The sequence below is a fragment of the Camellia sinensis genome, chromosome 11, assembly GCF_055761805.1.
Source record: "Camellia sinensis isolate YWXY chromosome 11, ASM5576180v1, whole genome shotgun sequence".
In the NCBI taxonomy this organism is placed as follows: domain Eukaryota; kingdom Viridiplantae; phylum Streptophyta; class Magnoliopsida; order Ericales; family Theaceae; genus Camellia; species Camellia sinensis.
Genome location: NC_138971.1, coordinates 11,801,949 through 11,822,814, shown reverse-complemented (window position 1 = coordinate 11,822,814; position 20,866 = coordinate 11,801,949). Strand labels below are relative to the sequence as shown.

The following is a 20,866-nucleotide window of genomic DNA, read 5'->3' as shown; positions in this document are numbered from 1 at the left end:
AATATTAAAAAAAAAAAATTAAATATACATATACATATACATATATAAGTTCAACTTTCGGGTTGGTTCGGTTTAGACAAGGTTTAAACCAAGAACCAACCCAATCCTATAGATTTGACAATTTAAAAACCTGGAACCAAATCAATTCGATTATTCGATTTTCTTGATATTTTGAGCACTCCTACTAGACATGATGATGTTCCTTTTTATTTTTAATTAAAAAAAATTAGTTAAAAAAAAAATAAAAGTAGTAAAAGAAATATTTAAGCAAACGTTCCTGGAACATTCTTGGGGCAAGTATTCCTTGTAGACAAGTCTTCTTTTTAAACCATTTATTTGGGATTTTTTTATATCTAATTTCATATTTATATATAGGCATATACATGCATATTAGTCAAATTACATTTTATCATAAAGTTGGGTCCAAATTCATATTCTTCCTATCATTCATTCACTTTATGACATTAAACCTTTCTATTAGATAGAAGGCTAAAAAAGTAAAAATAACCATATGAGTTCTTTCAATTCTCTTTTCTTCTACTTCATTTATTCTCTCTTTCTTCGCTCCACCTCCAACCTAAAACAACCACCACCAATTCATTATATAATTGTATTCACGTAATTGAATCATATTTATCTTTAAAATAATATACAATTTACTTTTAAAATAATGTTTATCGGCTATGTGATCCAATAATGTGATTATAATTATCTAATTAATTTGATTTTTTTATATAAATAATTTCTAAAATGGTCCTAAAATTTGAATTAATCTGATTATCAAAGTAAGCCTAATAATAGGCCTACAAAAGCTCAATAGCACCCTTTAATTGGGATCACTGACCAGAGAGAATCTACATCCTATTTGTAAAAGAATCACAAAATTTTGGTATTATATGTGTATAAACGAGAGGGGAAATTATTAAATATTTATGGAGTATCACGTGTTTGTAATCTGTAACCAATCATCATTCAATATGTCCACTTATATTCCTCAATCACTTAACACAATACCCCATCTATCCACCTTCTCCACTAATCATAATACTATAGAATATCACGTGTACTTATTTTGAAATTACTAAATAATTATCCGAATGAGAGTGGGCGATGCTTGGTGTTGTGTGGCTGTAGAGGCTGGGGTGGAGCTAGGATTATAGCATTGGGGGGTCAGAAAGTAAGGCATTAAACAAATCTAAATAGTTGGGTTAAATTCAGCCTAAATGATTAAAATCAACAAATCACTATTAAAATTAAGCAAATAAATAATGATAACATTCTAAATCTATTATAGAAATTTCAATTTCAATGATTCAGTACTAGAAAAATGTAAATGTAAATGTAAATGATAATGAATTATATATCACAGTACGTACATAAATTTTTGATGATGTCTCGTACAAATGAATGAAATAGGAAAATAATTTTTTAGAAAAGAGAACAATCAAAATTATGATATACCATATGACATTTCAAAACTATACCATAATAATTCATAACAAAATCACAATAGTTAATAATTTTTTTCACAACAATAGTTCATAATATTTTAATATTCATAACATAATCATGATAGTTCATTACATAATTAGAGTGATTTGTAACTAAGATTTTTTCTTATGGTTCATCCTTCATAATATAACCGAAATCATTTGTACATAACACTAAAAAACTCATAAGGATCCTACATAATATATATAAGTAAGAAACTTAGAGGAGGGAGGGAGGGCCAGTCTTGAAATATTCGAGGTCCAAGGTGAAATCTTAAATTGAAGCTCTTGTGTTATGTATAAATATATATATATATATATATTCAAAATTTTACTTGAAGGTGTATAATGCAAATTCAAAATTAGTTTAATGCAAATCATACCTCAATGAATGTAATTTATAAATATATATTTTTAAAATTAATTTGTAAGAGTATATAGTATTAACGTATATATAATCATAAAAATATATATAGTGGATATAATGGTAAGTAAGTACTTGTAATATATATATATAACTAATACCACTACATCAAATGTATATTAAATGAAGGAAGAAACATTTTTTTTAATTAAATTTAAATTTAATAAAAATTTAAAAAGATAAAGTATTAGAGATGATTTTTTTCCATCAAATTTAATTAAAACAAAAATTTGAGGTAAGAGAAGAATTTTTAAAAAGATTTTGATAAAAACTTGATGAAAGGGTTAGAGTATTTTATATTAGATGAAAAATAATAATAAAGGATTGGGGATGCTTTAAGGCCCTTTTATTTTGATTGTAGAGTTACAAGTAGTTGATTTAGTTCTTTATTTTTAAACCAGCTCACACCATAAAAATTAAAATTATTTGGGATCCTTAAAATTTGATAAAATTTAGGGTCCAAGGCGGTCTGCCTTAAATAGGGTTTGGAGGTAAAAAAATACAAAAAGGAATATTTAAGGGCATAATTGTTATTCTAAAAAAAAAAAAACAAAAGAACAATTTAGTGTCACTTGTAGGAGCTGTTTGGCATGTGTTTTTTTGTCTAAAATAGTCAAAAAAATCAAACTAAATTATCGCATCATTCTTTTTACAAAAAAAAAAAAAGAATTTTTAATACATTTTTCGTATTCTTGTGTATTTATTGATTTTTTAAAATATTTTTTTACAAATATTTTATTTTTTAGATGCATCTAAGTAAGGCGCATCTAAAAAAATAAAAATATTTACTAAAAACAAAAAAATGTGAAAAACAAAAAATTGAATAAAAAAAAATTGAAACCAAACACACTGACTTTTCATAAGATTTGAAAAAAAAAATATGAAGTATATAATTTTGATATAACTATACAAGAATTCTTTTTAGGAAAAGTTAAAGAGATAAAAATTAATACATACGATATAAAGAGATAGAAAATAAATTAAGTAATATATATTTCAATATAAGAGGTATGAAAACATCAAATTTTGACTCATATGATTAACAATTACTAGTAAGAGGTGATTAAGTATTATATGAATTATAATTTTAAGAGAGTTTAATGTCATTATTCTAAAAATGTGAAGGTTTATTGTATTTTATTAAAAGGCGAATTACACTAACGATTCATGTAGTTTATGTTAGAACAATCTTCTGTGTAAAATAAATAACTTGAAACCAAATCAAACAAATAAAAATAAATTGCTTACAAAATTTATTTACTAAAATGAATAAGTACAAAAAAGTTCAGTCAGGTGTGTGACACTCTATCCTTAAGACAAATTCGTCTTGCTTCGGTACTTACAGATAAATGGTATCTATCTCCCAGGATACAATGATTTACACAAATTGTAATAGCACTCCAAACAATCTGTACGACGTACTAGAACCTGTGTTCTATACTCTCAGAATTTTTCATAAAACTAATATGAAGAATGATAATGCAACAGAGCAAAAAATTCAAAGCAACAAGTGAATTTTCAAGTGAACAAATTGCTGGAAGATTGTAGTATTTATAGGCAAATTGGTGACCTTCAGATCTGTCTGAACAGGTACAAAATGAAGTGTCCCTTGGGGCCCAAACCAAGTATAGCCACCTAGAACTTATATACACACATATAAGTTCTCTTAAGTTTTCAATGTGGGACAACTATATAAAGAAAACCCACATTTAACTCTCCAACTTCCCTTTTCACAAATCTGAAAACGACGTCAAATTCTCATTCACTCATAAATGGTTTTGAAGAACCGTTTGCACCGTGTGACTTGTCATGCGGTAAGGAACACGCCACCTCTTTGGACCCACCCCAAGACATGTGGGATCCATTCAAATCTGGGCTCAAAGTTGGCCCAAAATAAGCCTATAAAAAACCATAATTCCAACAATTCCCCACATGAATGGAATTTGACAGAGAGAAAATGTAATAACATGATCTTATTATTGAGAGTGCAAAAATCGAAAATATTCTGCAAAAAATAGGTGGCTTTTAGCTTTGAACCTTCCCCCGTGTGAGACACTATTGGATTTACTAGCTAACCAGTGAACATGATGTCTTGAATTGTTCAGCCATTTGTGTAAACCAAGACAATAGAACTCACACAGTATATTACGAGACACAGTTTAGTCCTCACTATTGTGTTTATTTTGGCCCTGAACAACTTGATCTTTCATGAGTGCTCTAGAGAATTGTAGCCCTTTACAAATCTCATAGAATCGGCCCAGTTCACACTTATATAGGTGATTCTTATGAAGAGTATTCTGCCATACTCCACTAGGTATTCTTAAATATAAGAATCATTAAAAGTATTACTTAACCTAAAACGCTACAGACACCACTATTTCATTATAGAAATGAGTATGAGTTTGACTCCCCAGTGATCCTTATAAGTCATACACAACTCGGGTGTCCTTTTGAACCTAGATCTTGGGGTCTCCAGTCAACTAGGCTGGGTTGCCGTTGTGGTAACTCTTATTTAACAGGCTTAAGTCCTATTATTCTCAATAAATTCTCAACTAACTCTCTTGCTAACCATTTGGTTAGTGGATCCGTTATATTATCTTTAGATTTCACATATTCAATGGAAATATAATTCCATTAGAGAGTAGTTGTCTTCCAGTGTTATGTCGAAAACGAATGTGTCGTGACTTACTGTTATACATATGACTTTGTACTCTACCAATTACTGATTGACTATCACAATGTAAGCATATAGCAGTCACTGGTTTTGGCCACATTGGAATATCTTTAGGGAAGTGGCGAAGCCATTATGCTCCTTCCCCAGCTTTATCTAAAGCTATAAATTATGATTCCATAGTAGACCTAGCAATGCAAGTTTGTTTTGAAGATTTCCAATATACCACCGCACCCCCAAGAGTAAAAACATACTCACTGGTAGATTTTGAGTCTCTAGTATCTTATATCTATTTTGCATCGTAGAAACTTTCAAGTACTACTGGATATCTAATATAATATAGCCCAATGTTATGAGTAAATCAGAGATATCTAAGAACCCTTATAATAGCTTTACAGTGTTCTACTCCTAGATTACTCTACTTAATTTACTTACTGCATAAGTTATATCCGGGCGAGTGCAATTTATCAAATATATTAAGCTTCCAATAATTTGGGCATACTCTAATTGAGAAATACTTTCCTATACATTTTTAAAAAGAAACACATTAACATCAACAAGTGTTCTAGTAAGATGATCACCATTTTTGCTAAATTTGTCAAGTATTTTCTCAATGTAATGTGATTGTGACAAAGCATATCCTTCTAATATTTTGGTAATTTTCATACCAAAAATTACATCAGCAATCCCTATGTCCTTTATGTCAAAATGTTTATTCAACATTGTCTTGATAGTTTTAATCATGTCATTATTACTACCAATGATGAGCATATCATCCACATAAAGACATACTATTACATAACATTTGTCTGTGTTTTTACTGTAAACACATTTGTCACATTCATTAATTTTAAATCTATTTGACATTATTGCTTTGTCAAAATTTTCATGCAATTGCTTTGGCGCTTGTTTTAAACCATATAATGATTTAACCAATTCACACACTTTCTTTTCTTTCCCTGGAACAGAAAATCCTTATGATTGTTCCATATAAATTTCTTCACTTAACTCACTATTTAAGAAAGCTGTTTTCACACCCATTTGATGAATTTCTAGATTGTTCAAAGATGCAATGGCAATTAACATTCTAATGGATGTTGTTCTAATAACTGGTGAGTATGTGTCGAAGTAATCAAGACTTTCTTTTTGTCTATATCCTTTAACCACGAGTCTTGCCTTGTATTTGTCAATTGATCCATCTATTTTCATTTTGCTCTTGAAAACCCACTTATACTCAAGAGGTTTACAACCTGGTGGCAAATCCACCAATTTCCAAGTGTGATTTTGTAAGATGAATTCAACTTCACTATTTACGGCCTCTTTCCATAAAGGAGCCTCAGAACTGGACATAGCTTCTTTAAAAGTTAAAGGCTCATTTTCTAACAAAAATGTTAGAAAATCTTAACCAAAAGATTTTGAGTTTTCAGCACGTTTACTACGCCTAGGTTCCTCTTCCTAATTTTGATATATCTCTTGCTCTTTTTCTTGATCATAACTAGAAATAGTATAATTAGATCTTTTATTAGTACTAGTCTCTTGTCCAGTCTTATTTGGAAAATATATGTTCAAAAAATGATGCATTCCGAGATTCAATAATAGTATTTACATAGATTTCGGAATGTTCTGACTTATGAATCAAAAATCGATATGCACTATTCTTGGCATAACCAATGAATATGCAATCAACAATTTTAGGACCTATCTTAGTCTTTTTAAGACTACGAATAGCTACTTTAGCCAAACACTCCCACACTTTTAAGTATTTGTAGGATGGTACTTTCTCATGCCACATTTCATAAGGTGTTTAATTCATTTTCTTTTGGAGTACTTTATTAAGAATATAATTAGCAAAAAGTATTGCTTCCACCCACAAGTTCTGAAGTAATCCAAAACTTATTAATATGACAATCATCATTTCTTTTAAAGTCCTATTTTTCCTTTCAACAATACCATTTTGTTGAGGTGAGTAAAGAGTGGTGGTTTGATGAATTATTTCATGCTTTTTACAAAATTCACCAAAAGGTGATTAATAATTACCACTTCTATCACTTCTTAGTTTTTTAATTTTCTTACCAAGTTGATTTTCAACCTCATTCTTATATTGAATAAAAGTTTCCAAAGTTTCCAAAGTTTCATTATTGATTCGAATTAAATAAACATAACTATATCTAGCATAGTCATCTATGAAAATGATAAAATATTTTTTCCCACCTTTAGTCTGAATTGATTTAAAATCACAAATGTCACTATGAATTAATTCAAGTGGCTCTGTACTTCGTTCAATTGAATGAAAAGGAGTTTTAGTTAATTGGGCCTCAATACAAATTTCACATTTATGATTTAAATCGATGTCAAATTTAAGAAAACATTCCATATTAATTAATCTACGCAAAAATCTATAATTAACATGTCCTAGTCTACCACGCCACAAATTTAAAGACTCAAGCAAGAAAGAAGAAGATGTATTATTATTAATAATAGAGGGTACAACAGTCATTATATTTATTTTGAAAAGGTCATCAGACATATAACTTTTTCCTACATGCATATTGTTTTTGATAAGTACAAATTTGTCACTTTCAAAAACTAACCTAAACCCATTTTTACTCCACAAAGATCTGAATACTAGATTCTTGCGAATGCCCAGTACATGCAGCACATTGTTGAGAGTGAGTTCCTTTCCACATGTCATCTTCAGAATAATCTTTCATTATCCTTCAACTTTGGAAGTCGAGGAGTTGCCCATAAAAAGTTATTTCCAGTTGTCCACCCACCATTCTTTAGGATTTTCGACAAGGTTTGCCTTGGAAACAACTGCAGAAAGATTTATATCATCTACACCATTGGAAATTTTGTCCACTTCGGTCATATTGGCTTGAGCAGGCTTCTTGCTTGATCTTCCTTTGGCTTTGCGCTTGCTTCGGCAATCTTTGGCTCGGTGTCCCTCTTTGTCATAGATGTAACACTTGCCATTGAACTTGTACTTTTTAATTTCCCTTTCTTTAGAGCCTTGCACGAAACTTTCTTCAGAATGCTTCCGTTTATTTGCTTTTGGAGCATGCTCCACCACATTTGACTTAGACTCCATCAGATGCTTACCAGCCCGCTTCTTAAAATTGCGGTTGTCCTCCTTAATCCTCAAACGCACAATCAATTCCTCTAGAGTTATTTATTTGCACTTGTGTTTGAGGTAGTTCTTGAATTCCTTCCAACCTTTTAGTAATTTTTCAATTAAGGCAGCAACTTGGAAGGATTCACTAAGAGACATGCCTTCTGCATGAATGTCATGCAAAATGAGTTGGAGATCTTGAACTTAGCCGATCACAGTCTTAGAATCGATCATCACAAAGTTCAGAAATTTGCCTACTATGAATTTCTTCGAGCCAACATCTTCTGTTTTGCACTTTTTCTCCAAAGACTCCCAAAGTTCCTTTGTCGTCTTGATAGGACTGTAGATGTTATATAATGTGTTATCAGGTCCATTCAAGATATAGTTTCGGCAAAGGAAATCATCATGTTTCCAAATATCGACTGTAGCAACCACCTGTTAGTCGGTTTCTCATCCTCGTTTAGAGTAGGAGCATTCTCACGGAGGAAACATGCCAAGTTGAGAGTAGTAAGATAAAACAGCATTTTCTGCTGCCATATTTTAAAATCAGTTTCTAAGAACTTCTCTGGCTTCTCACCGTGATTGATTTGTACAATCGCCACAGGAGGAGGGGTTGGAGTAATTGCAGTCACCCTACCAGTACTAGTTTGAGTATTAGTTTCAGTAGCTATGAATTCTAAATTATAAAACAAAATTATAATTTGAATTTTATACTACACAAAAAATTAAACCATAAACACAAAATTTAAATTCTGTAAAAATAAAATAAATAAGAATTGTAACTTTTGTTTCCAATTAATTTGAAAATAAAATTCTATTTAAACAAATTAATTTCACAAAGAAAAATATTTCTGTAACACTTCAAAAATTAAAATACTAAAAACATAATTTTAATTAATGAAAACTTAAAAATTATTTCTGAAAACCAAAATTAATTTATGACCAACTTCACAAATGAATATTATGAAATTGTTAATGACTACCAGTATATTAATACTAGTTGTCAAAGAAAATAAACAGTATATTACTACTATTTGTTAAACAATATATTACTATGTAGACACCTCATTTTTTACCGCGCCGTAAGACTCGAGTGCTTTGTTCTGTGCACTCGATGATGAAAGTTATATTGTGTGATTCGGATTCTTAACAAAGGAATCCAAAGACGAGCTTTGAAACAATCCCAACACTTTCCTATTTACCTTGTTTATACCTCAGAGGTCCCTTTTTGAACATTGTACCACTCTACACTGCGCCTGAAGCAGAGGAACATGGGAGCACATTGAGGCTTGGCCGTGGCCATTTGGGGCCGGTCATGCCTCTTTGGCGAGAAACACTATTCTGGGCAGGAATCAGCCAGCTGTCTATTTTTGAAGATATTTTCAACTTATTTTGCTCAAATTCTATAAATACGAGCTGTTTCCACTGTGTTGAGGGTTATAAAAATTTCAAAGAAGCAAAATAACCCTTGAAAGCTCTTTTTTATTGTGCAAACTATCTTTGAGCAAGCTTATCATCCTTATATCATATCCATACACCATATAAAACCTTAGAGCAAAGTCTTAAAGCCTTGGTTGAGACTTGTGAATCACTATTCAAACTTTAGAGGGCCTCTGGATTTAGTTTGTTTGACAACAAGAGCTTATTCCATTCAAGAGGAATAAGCTTACCACCTTTATCTTTGCTTTTATTTCTGTCTCTTTCTATCAATTTCTTGTGTTTTTGGTATTGTTTGAAACCATTTCAAGTGTTAGAACTTGGGTTTGAATAGCTACCAAAGGTAAAGAGGTTGACACCCTTTATTGTACCTTATTTCATAGCTCATCCCTTTTGTTTTGTTACTTTTTTTTTTCTACTTGATTCTTAAACTGATTTTTAGAGCATAAAAAGGCTGGAAAACATGGTTTAGAAGTCTAAAAAATGGAGAGGTTAGCCACCTCTCCTTGCTCTTGTTTACTAGCTTTGTGATTCCCTCTTGTTTCTTATTTTTTTTTGTGTTTTTTTACATAATTTTCAGCCACTATTTTTTCATGTTTAGGGGCTATTTAGGGTTGTTTAAATTCATTTAATTAGTTTATCCCTCGAATACTTTGCTTGTTATATTGTACGTCTTCATGACTTCAGTTGTTTAGACCTTTGACACTGAGTCATTCGAGTTGATAGTTTTTCTTTGCTTGGTTTTCATATTAGGAGTCGCATTCTAATAATCAATATCGCATAATCATTTCTGCAACCTCTCTATTTTCTGCTTTTCTTTTGTTTGGGAGTTATTTCAAAAGATTGATGGTTATTCAGGACATGGGAAAGAAATCTATGCTCAATGTCTTAACCTCTACGAAGGTTCATCGTCAAGGCATAGTCTCATTTTCATGTTTTGGATCACTTCTCGTTTGACATTTCTTCTCATGTAGTGGATTTAATTATCACCTTGGACAAATTGGTTAAAGAATGGAAATGACTAATAAAATTAATTTAAAATCTATGAAATCGACATAAAGAAGAGAAATTAGAATAGTTAGATTCAGCTAGACGTTATGCCGAGTCCATAGCTTCGAGAATTGTCAATTATCAATCCATGATATTTTGATGAGACTTGAGATGTGTCTACTTCCCTCTTTGAGCCTTTATGATAGGAGGAAATGGTGGTTGTCTTTCATCACATTTATCAATTTTTGTCCAAACATGTTCGAAATCATCAAGCAATCAACTTGCTATCGTTGATGGTTTTGGACTCGAATTTGTTCTTCTCTTGAGTTTTCCATGACAGAGGAGCAGAAGGGACAAACATGGCCTAGAAAGGCTCTGTCTGCACTGTTCTCACCTCAAAGCACAAAAGCATTTTTTTGCATGAAGTTAGGGCATGACCAGCTGTTCTTGGACCTGGTCGGGTCTCATTTAGGGTCGACCGACCCCCAATGTTTGGTAAACAGTGAATCCTGGTAGAAACAGAAGGCAGTGACTGAAGGTGAGGCAGAGAAGTCTGGGCAGGCAGAGCTGTTTCTGGACACTGTGCATGCGGTTGTTACGCCTCACTTGTGCTTGTATTAATATCATTATTGTAGTTATCATTGTTGTAATAAGTAATTATTGTTGCAATTTCATTGTTGTAATTAGTATTGTTATAATATCCTTGTTGTAATAAAATTAGATAGCTAGTTCATTGGAATATGTAATAAGTAGTTAGCTTAATCCGGACATTTGGACACTCATTCGGGCCCTCTTGCACGAGGGAAAATATATAATAATGGTATATGTCTTCCAACCCCTACTTCTTTCTCTCTTTTATTTACCCGCTTATAATGGTAGCATCATATTTACTTAGTATTTTCCATGATTTGCACCCATTCGTCTTACATGCATAAGGTTCGGCTCATCATACTAATCAAATGTCAATTTCAAGTTCATTACTCGAATATGTGCTTTTATCGCATGGCTCGAATCGAATCATATACTGTGCTAATAGCCAAACCTATGTAATTACATTACTGCATGTGTCACATTAATCATTTTGCATTAGTTAGGAGCATGCATGGTTTTCTAATTATTTTGCTTTGTTTGGCTTACCTCGGAGTGCTAGGTGAGTATTTTGTGTTTTAACATGTTGTATCTAGGGGTGCGCAACAGTTTATCCGACCCACACAACCCGCCCAAACCGACCCTACCCGCACAAATCCGACCCCTAACCGCATACATAAATAGGGTGGGTGCGGGTTTATTTTTTCATACAAAATCGGGTTCGGATCATATCTGATCCTACCCTGCAAAATTGCATAACCCGCTCGCAAATTATGTTTAAAAAATATATATATATATATACTCTCGCAACATTTGTTGAATTCATTTTGGGCGTCCTCCTCTCTCTCTTTACCCTACCCAGCTCTTTCTCTTCCTTTCTCTCATCTAGCCCTTCTCTCTCCCCCCTCTCACTCTCTCTCTCTCTTTCTCTCTCTCTTTCTCCCCTCTTTTTCATATCCTCCCGTCGCCATCTCTCTCCTCTCCTCTACCGTTGTTGTTATCTCTCGCAGATCAACCTCGGTCCCCTACTTCATCGCCGCTCCGTCACCACCAGCCATGTCGTTGGCTAGTTGCCGTTGTCCCCTCCTCTTCTCCCCTGTTGTCGTCGCCCACCAGATCTGGAAGATCTACAGCACACACACAAAAAAAAAAAGTTTCATTTAACAAAGGTACTTAGATCTGGTTTATTTATTTATTTTTGTTGTGTTGTGGTTTGCTTTGCTGGTTTCTTCAGACTTCATTTATTTTTGTTGTGTTGTGGGTTTGCTTTGCAGGCTTATGTTTTCATTGTTGTAACTTGTAAACTTGTAACTGGTATCATACCAGTGGTATGCCATAAAGCTAAGCTCACTATTTTGATTGTTTTGTTTTTTTATGGTTTCAGAAAATGGCGAAGGCCCTAACGTAAAAGCCTAATTTTTTTTAATATTTTTTAAATAAAATAAAATTTAATTCACAAACTGTTCGCAACTTCCCGCACAACCGCATGACCCATCCGTTCAATCCATAACCCGCGCTGCGGGCGGACGCGGTTTTATTTTTTCCCAACCCACACCCCATCGAGCGGGTCCAACTCGTCATCCGAACCGCACAGAACCGATCTGTGACCACCCCTTGTATCGTATGTTTGTGTTTCCATATCGAGCATGTTTTCCATTAGGCTAAATGCTTAAGTGATGTATCTTTTGAATGCTAGTGGATGAAGGTTAATTTGCTCAAATTATGATGAATTGATTAAATGTACATACAAACTCACTTTTTCAAGTGACGCGTATTTAAAGCAATTTTCAAATAAGCATAAAATTAATGCATTCCAAATTTTGTGAATTGGTCTATACTTGTGTGCAACACATAGTAAAGATAGCTTAATAATCGGAACAAGAGCATATAATGTAAATAAGAATCACATCACGATTAGTAGAGGCCGATCTTTTGATCGGACAAGTGGGGTACTCAATTCATGACCTTCTTCTCTCATACCCAAGTTTCCGAGGTGAGACACTTTGGTGATAACGGATAAGTGGCCTTTGGCATGAGTCTCGAGTTTCTTAAATTTTTCAAAAATATTTATGTGGCGATTCTGTAATCTGGCAAAACAGTATATTTTTTGCGTTTTGATTCAAAATCGATTTTCCAAAAGAATTGCCAAATTTGGATTCATTTGTGTTTATTTATTTCACATTGCACTTGTGGAATCAAATTCAGAACCACGAGAGTTCGAACTGTATGGCTAATCGTATTCGAAATGAGCACAAAAAGCAAGCTACATACTACTATTTGTATTTTCAAACCATAATATTATTTTGTATAAACACATAAAATAATTTTTGTAAGAAGAAGAAAGGAAGAAAGAGAAACAAATGAAAAATTCTGTATAAACAGAATAATTCGAATTTGTCTTAAGATTGTTGGAACAATCTTCTGTGTAAAATAAATAATTTGAAACCAAATCAAACAAATAAAAATAAATTACTTACAGAATTTATTTACTGAAATGAATAAGTACAAAAAATATCAAGTCGCGTGCGTGACACTTTATCCTTAAGATAGATTTGCCCCGCTTCTGTGCTTACGAATAAATGGCGTCTACCTCTCAAGATACAATAATTTTCATAGATTGTAATAGCATTCCAAACAATCTGTACGACGTACTAGAACCTGTGTTCTACATTCTTAGAATTTTTCCTAAAACTAATATAAAGAATAATAATGCAAGAGAGCAAAAAATTCAAAGCAACAAGTGAATTTTCGAGTGAACAAACTGCTGGAATATTGTAGTATTTATAGGCAATTGGTGACCTTCAGATCTGTCCGAACAGGTACAAAATGAAGTACCCTTTGGGACCTAACCCAAGTATTACCACCTAGAACTTATATACATATATAAGTTCTCTTAAGTTTTCAATGTGAGACAACTATATAAAAAAAACCCACATTTAACTCTTCAACTTTCCTTTTCACGAACCCGAAAACGACGTCAAGTTCTCAGTCACTCATAAATGGTTTTGACGAACCGTTTGCATTGTGTAACTTGCCATGCGGCAAGAAACATATCACCTCTTTGGATCCACCCCAAAAAATGTGTGAGACCACTCAAATTTGGGCCCAAAGTTGGCCTAAAATAAGCCTATAAAAAACCATAATTCTAACAGTTTGGGCCTTGTGTCACTTTAGTTTATGACTTTTCAATTGTAATACATTTGATCATGGATTTTGAATCTCGTTAAATAAGGATAATTGAAGACATTGTTACTCTATTTCAAGGGAAAGTCGTCAATTTGATAAAATATAAATTAGTTTAACAAAACTAAATGTCGAAAAATTATTTTTAAATTTTTAAAAATTATTTATATTCACCAAAGATAAAATTATATAAAATAGATAAATCTTTTACATTTTTATTTTTTATATTTTTTATCAAATTAATTTGTAGTATATGTTTTGATGATGATCATGTAATGGATGGTTGTTTAGTTGATATTTTTAGATAATTATCATATAATAGATGGTTATTTTGGTTGTTAACAGATATTTTTGGATGATTATCATTTAATAGACGGTTATTAGGCTTTTAATGTATAATCAATATATTTAATATATGAAATGCTTTTACTTTTTGGATTTTTGAATTTAATGGATTGGTTTAATAATGACATCAAAATTATCGCCATATTTTTGAAAAAATAAAACTAATATAACGAAAATAAATATCAAAATTTTTTATTTATACCCTCCTTGTATAAAAATGATGTGTTTTTAATTTTTTTCACCAATTTAATTTTTAATTTCTTGGAAATTTTTTCTAAAAATAGATTCTGAAAACTAAATCAAACAGAATTTTATAACAAAAAAATTTGAACATTATTCATTAAAAAAAAGGACATTATATTTTAAACAGCATATGAGTTAACCAACAAAAAAAAAGTTGTATGATGACTTTGCCCTTCAAATGGAGCAATAATATTTTCAATTATCCTTATTTGAAACGATATTCAAAATTTGAAGTCAAATATATTACAATTAAAAGGTTAGTAGCCAAAATGACACAAATTTCAAACTATAGAGACTTTTAATGTAATTTGTCCTTTATTAAATTTAAAAAAAGGTCAATGTAATATACCAAAAAAAGGCAATCAATGTAAAATTAAAATACAATAATGCTAGGTAGCTCAAAATTTTGTGGCTCAAATGTCTCAAATCACTCAAAACGACGTCGTTTTGAGTGTAAATGAGTGTAAAACGACGTCGTTTTGACAGATTTGAGCCATTTGAGCTACAAAATTTTGAGCTACCAAACATTTTTCATTAAAATAATAGTAATAAATATAATTTTATTTTTTAGCATTTCAACCACGCACCTAAATTTATATGGATCCTTCACTTTAGTCTTACAAATCGCATCGTTTGGAAAGTTAGTATTTTTGCTAAAATATTTAAAAAGTTAAAAAAAATATTAAAGAAAAAAATTAAATACATTTACATTTTTTCCATAATTACAAACAAATCTTAAATGTTTTAATTGTTAAATTAGATTTATCAATAAAAATCCTTTTTGGAACTTCATAAAAAAGTCTAAAAATCAAAAATCGAAACTCAAAACCAAACAAGGCATGGTGGGCTCTCTGCCTTTTTCCATAGCCCTGATAAGGTGATATTGATATTAATATTGAAAATTATTGAAATAGTTGAAACTTTTGTTGCAGGGTTTCGAGTCTTTTTCTTCTGCTAAACCAAGTAAGTTGTTTTCTTTTTCGAATCTCTTTTGTTTGGTAGATGAGAAAATCTAAAGAAAAATAATTCTCAAGACTTAAGTTGTATTGTGATATATCCTGTAGCAAATTTGCTGTTATGCTTCACAATCAGTAAAGGGTTTTGTTTTCTTGGCTCCCAAGTAATGATTTTTTAAGTTCTTATTTTATTTTGTTTTAATTTTTCTTTCTGGTTTCTCAACAACCAAACAGATTAATCTATTATAGTGTGTATAAAATTTCGCATTCTTTTTGATTTTTTCCTATCTATTCCCCCCAAAAAAGTGTTATTGTTTTGATTTATAATTGTTCAAAACAAACCCGTCATACTTTTCTTTCTTAATTTTTTTTACTGTATTTATGTTCTACAACAGTTTAGTTCTTCAATCTTGCAATATATGCAGAGATTGATATTTCAACAAATTCAATTTTGAAGTACTCTTCAAAATATTGTTCAATTGATCTGATTTTCTAAAACTGTGTCCCCCAATTTTTTGCTTAATTTATTTGCTACCTAAATATAAATATAAATATTTAGAAATTCTGAAAATTTAAAAATAAACACTTCAAATCCCCCCCCCCTTTTTTTTGGGGGGGGGGGGGCTTTTGCATTTTGTATTAATAGATTTGGGTTTATTTCATTATTGAATTTATTTTGATAATTCAGCTAAAAAACATATATATTTTTTTAATCTTTTAAATTCTCTGAAGTTAGAAGAAGTTGTGATGCTATCTATATGTTTTGTTTTTCAATTTTATTCAAATGATATTTTTTATTCAAATGAATGTGTTATATTAAGGGATTTCTTTGGTTTATCTTTCTATTTAAATTTGAAATTGCAATGGAAGGTTGGGTAATGCAACACAAGATTGGTGAAACACCAAAAAAAAAAAAAAAAAAAAGAATTGTAAAACACATACACACATAAAACCCGGGATTTATGCGGTTTCCCACAAAACTAGGGTTATATTCCATATTGTGATTTCACTATGATTAAAAAGAGATGAAAATTAGTATTATATGTCACAAGTGTGAACATACCAAATTACCCTTAATCCAGAATTCGGATTGGGGACCAAGCCCCCGAACCCCTACCTTCTGGAAAGAGCCCCCCTACAATCCCTGCCAGCTTAACACGAAATTGGATTTGCAATTCAATAGTTAATATCTCTTACTTATCAGGATCATGGTGTTATTTTAAATAACATAATTGAAATACAAATCGGTATTGACAACAAGGTTAATATCGGTGAAATACGGTATCCAAAGTCTAAAGTTCAATTCTATGATACATATTTAAAACCATGAGGATCCACACTAGACAACATCATTCCCAACACACAATGAAAGAAAAAGAGAAGAATTTTAGTTTTCAATACATGAAATAACATCAAAGAAATCTAGCAGATAATACTCAACTCCTTTCAAACCAAAACTCTGCTGCTATGTTGTTTTTTGAAATTCTGGACATGGTTGCATATTCTAACAACCTTAATTGAGTGAAACATAGGTGGACTGAAAATTGAATCTGCCTTCAGAGTTTGAATTATAAAAATCTGTTTTTTTTTTTTTTTAAAATAATTATTTTCTCCCTTTCTTATTTCATTGTCACAACTTAGAATTAAGGAATCAAGAACTGGAGAAAATGTGGTATAGAGTGGCGAAGGCATCTGAATTCCTGGTCATCACAGGGGCTGGCATCGAGGAAATAAAGCTTGCAAAGAAGGCATTTATTGTATGGCCATTTCAGAAATGCACAGTTTTCGACATAACACCCGTTAACTATACCTTCGAAGTGAACGCCATGAGCACCGAGAAGCTAGCCTTCCTCCTCCCTGCTGTTTTCACCATTGGCCCTTGCGCGGATAACATGGAAAGCCTCTTAAAATATGCCAGACTACTCTCTCACCATGACCGATACTCCAACCATGTCAAAGAACTCGTTCAAGGTGTGATTGAGGGGGAAATGCGCGTTCTCGCTGCTTCCATGACCATGGAAGACATTTTTGAAGACAATAAGAAATTCAAGCAAGAGGTGTTTGACAAGGTTCAATTTGAGCTCAACCAGTTTGGGCTTTTCATCTATAATTCTAATATTAAGCAACTTGTTGATGTTAGAGGGCACGAGTACTTTTCATACTTGGGTCAAAAAACCCAAATGGAAGCGGCAAACCAAGCGAAAATCGATGTTGCTGAAGCGAAGATGAAAGGTGAGGTCGGAGCTAAGTTGAGACAAGGATTGACAGTTCAGAATGGGGCCAAGATTGATGCGGAGACAAAAATAGTGGCCACGCAAAGGGAGGGCGAGGGGGTGAAGGAGAGTATTAAGGTAAATTCGGAGGTTAGGATTTTTGAGAACGAGAGAGATGCTGACGTGGCAGAGGCAAATGCTGAGCTGGCAACCAAGAAGGCCAGGTGGGCACAAAAGGCGAAGATGGCAGAGGTGGAGGCTGAGAAGGCTGTGGCAATTCGAGAGGCTGAGTTGCAGAGGGAAGTTGAGAGGAGAAATGCATGGACTCGGATTGAGAAGCTTAAGGCCGAATTTCTCAGCAAGGCTAGTGTTGATTATGAAATTGAGGTATGTTTGTTATATTTGCAAAGTATGCTTTCATGTTTGATGCTTGATGTGGCTAAAAAAGGGTCTAAGCTATCTCTTCAATACATGGCTCTCAACTAAAGATCCAAATTGCTTGTTTTTTGTTTTCTTTGTTTTCATTTTCCATGTTTTTGAAAACAAAATAATGAAATGTTGGAAAACATCCATCAAAGAGAAAACAGTCTTGAAAATTTGAAAAACAACTGTGTTTCCTAAAAATAGAGTTTTTTTTCAGAAGATTTCGCCAAACAAGTTTGTATTTTCTGAAAGATGAAAGTAAAAAAACAAAAGTACAATTTTTTCCCATTTGAAAACATGAAAAACAAATCTTCCTAAATGCCACAGGCTGCAAGTTTTCAACTTCTTTTTTGGGTCGTTGTTTGCATTATTTGCTGGTCATATTACACATTTTTCCTGATTCCTTCTATTAAGTTCTACTTGAAATTGATTATTTCATTTTCTGCTACCCTTTTTTTTTTCTTATCAAGTTGTGATAATGAAGTTTCATTTCTAGACCTCCACAATTCTCCCCATTTTGCGACCACAATCCTTTTAATAGTCCCACTTTCTCCCTCCTCCTAGACGCCGTGAATTTGCCCGATCAATTTCATCTCAACCCCCAAAACAGAAAATGTTTCCTTCTGTTAACCAACTCAGATGATTCCTCTCACACCGATTGATGCTCTCTATGGAAGCGTGGTGGACAAATACAAAACGGTCCAAAACGGTACTCTTATGTCATATGCTTAGGTGTTATGATGGATGTGATTCAAACAGGAAAAGCGATTTTGACTTATATAGCCAATAACCTACTATTTTAGATAAGACCAAACAAACTGCTTTAATACTATGCCTATAATATGTTATAAGTTAATACTATATTAATCTGTATAGATCTACAGCTGCTAATAGTAGATAGTATATTTAATAGATTATATTAAATATCTGTATAGATAGTTGTTGCTAGCCTAGCACAGATAGACGCCTTCTTTTCCTTTTGCTTTCAACTATCTTTCGGTGGCCTTTCATTTGTATATTTCCTTTGTTCATCATTTTGTCTTGTAAAACATCTCCTATATAATGGAGGTTCCATTTGGTTGCAATACACATCAAAAACATAGAGCTAATATTTGCTCTCTCAATCTCTCTCAATTTCTTATAGACTAATCCAAATTTTTTGTTTCCTTGCAAATCTATGACAATCCAGGTCCAAAAAGCTAATTGGGATCTATACAAGAAGCAGAGAGCAGCAGATGCAATGCTATATAACAAAGAAAAGGACGCGGAGGGTGAAAGATTAGCAGCAGATGCTCAACTGTATGTCCAAAAACAAGCAGCGGATGGGCTGCTATATGCCAAAAAGAAAGAAGCTGAGGGACTTGTGGCTCTTGCAGAGGCACAAGGAGTTTATATTCGAACCTTATTAGCGGCGCTAGGAGGAAACTACTATGCATTGAGAGATTATTTGATGATCAACGGTGGCATTTTTGAAGAAATGGCTAGGATCAATGCAGAGGCGATCAAAGGGTTGCAACCGAAGATTAGTGTCTGGACAAATGGTACAGAAATGGATGGAGCAGGATGTGGAAGTGTAGCCATGAAAGAAATCGCTTCAGTTTACCAAGCATTGCCACCGTTATTTCAGACTGTTCATGAGCAAACCGCCATGTTGGCTCCGTCATGGATGGGTAGTCTTCCCGATTGTGCTTCCAAGTTGGCACAGCATGCACAGTAGTGGACTTGATTAGAGGTAGTTCAACAATTAGGCCACTTTGTTTGTCGCCTATTGGAGAATGCCTCAATTTTTTAAAAACTCGATAAGATAATGCCCATTTTTATATTTAGTCTAAAACTTTGAAAAACCTAAGGCCGTGACACTTTCAATTTGCTTAGGCGTACACTTTTTTTTTTTTTCTTCAAAGAATGATAATACTTCTGCTTTCTTTGCAGTTTCTTGGCCTTGTGGGTAGGGAGGATGCATCAATTTACAGGACATATTGTGTTCGACAATTGAATGGTGTTTGTTGATTGAATTCTTAATCAAGACACATTTAAAAGGCAAATATTATTATTATTTTTTTGATAACCAAAAGCTCGTATTGGGTAATGCCTTTGGACTCACTTCAGGAGGGCAAATTCAGGATATAGTCAGGCAAAGTAGGATATCAAAATTCAAATTTAAAACCTCCTGAACCTGTTACCAAATAGAAAATTGAAATTGCATAGTTTTTATCTCTTTTATTATTACTGTTCCATTAATGTGGAGTATTTATTTGAAATAATCCTTTCTAAGCCTAGTGGGCTGTTTAAGTTTGATTAGAAAATGTGTCAATATTGAATTAGCGTAAAAGCCAATTTATAAAACACAAGATGGATACAAACAAAACCAAAAATTTAATGCATACCTAACTTGGCTAGACTTACGGCCAAAATTTGCACAAAATTCCAACTACCTAGTCAAGTCTAGTCATAGGTTTTACAAAATGTCTACATAAAAATAAATACAAAGAGACAAAAAATACTAAAAGAAGTTTAAACCAAACTAAGAATTAAAAAAATAAAAAAATAATTTATACAAGTGCTAAATTCGAGTTAAAATCAAATTTAAATACTGGAGCCTGAAATAATTATACTAAAAAAATAAAGACCAAACCAAATTTAGCTTGATTGTGTAATTAACAAAACAAAAACTTTGCAAAAACAAAAAATATAAAGTAGATGCCTAAATTGATTGAAATCCATCGTGGTTTCAGTATTGATTTGGTTCCAAAAATCCGAAAGTGTAAAAATTGTATTATTCCTACTCCAAAAG

General features: G+C 32.3%; 1 protein-coding gene across 3 annotated transcripts; it reads left to right on the top strand.

Annotated features, from left to right (window-relative positions):
* The first annotated feature begins 15,287 nt into the window (after positions 1-15,287).
* Positions 15,288-20,278, top strand: LOC114285433 (flotillin-like protein 3). Of its 3 annotated transcripts, XM_082893590.1 has the most exons (4): positions 15,288-15,443; positions 17,078-18,036; positions 19,262-19,804; positions 20,005-20,278. In XM_082893590.1, the coding sequence occupies exons 2-3, from the start codon at positions 17,104-17,106 to the stop codon at positions 19,787-19,789; spliced, it is 1,461 nt and encodes a 486-aa protein (XP_082749716.1). In that variant the 5' UTR covers positions 15,288-15,443; positions 17,078-17,103; the 3' UTR covers positions 19,790-19,804; positions 20,005-20,278. The 3 variants fall into 3 exon arrangements, with proteins under 3 accessions (XP_082749716.1, XP_028084279.2, XP_028084280.2); XM_028228478.2 differs by lacking the exon at positions 20,005-20,278 and having other exon boundaries at positions 19,262-20,003; XM_028228479.2 differs by lacking the exon at positions 20,005-20,278 and having other exon boundaries at positions 15,290-15,443; positions 17,150-18,036; positions 19,262-20,003.
* The last annotated feature ends 588 nt before the right edge of the window (positions 20,279-20,866 follow it).

Coding starts and splice junctions, on each gene's coding strand:
- LOC114285433 (XM_082893590.1), top strand. CDS start 17,104: ATGTGGTATAGAGTGGCGAAGGCATCTGAATTCCTGGTCATCACAGGG. Junction 18,037..19,261: donor GTGTTGATTATGAAATTGAG/GTATGTTTGTTA, acceptor ATGACAATCCAG/GTCCAAAAAGCTAATTGGGA.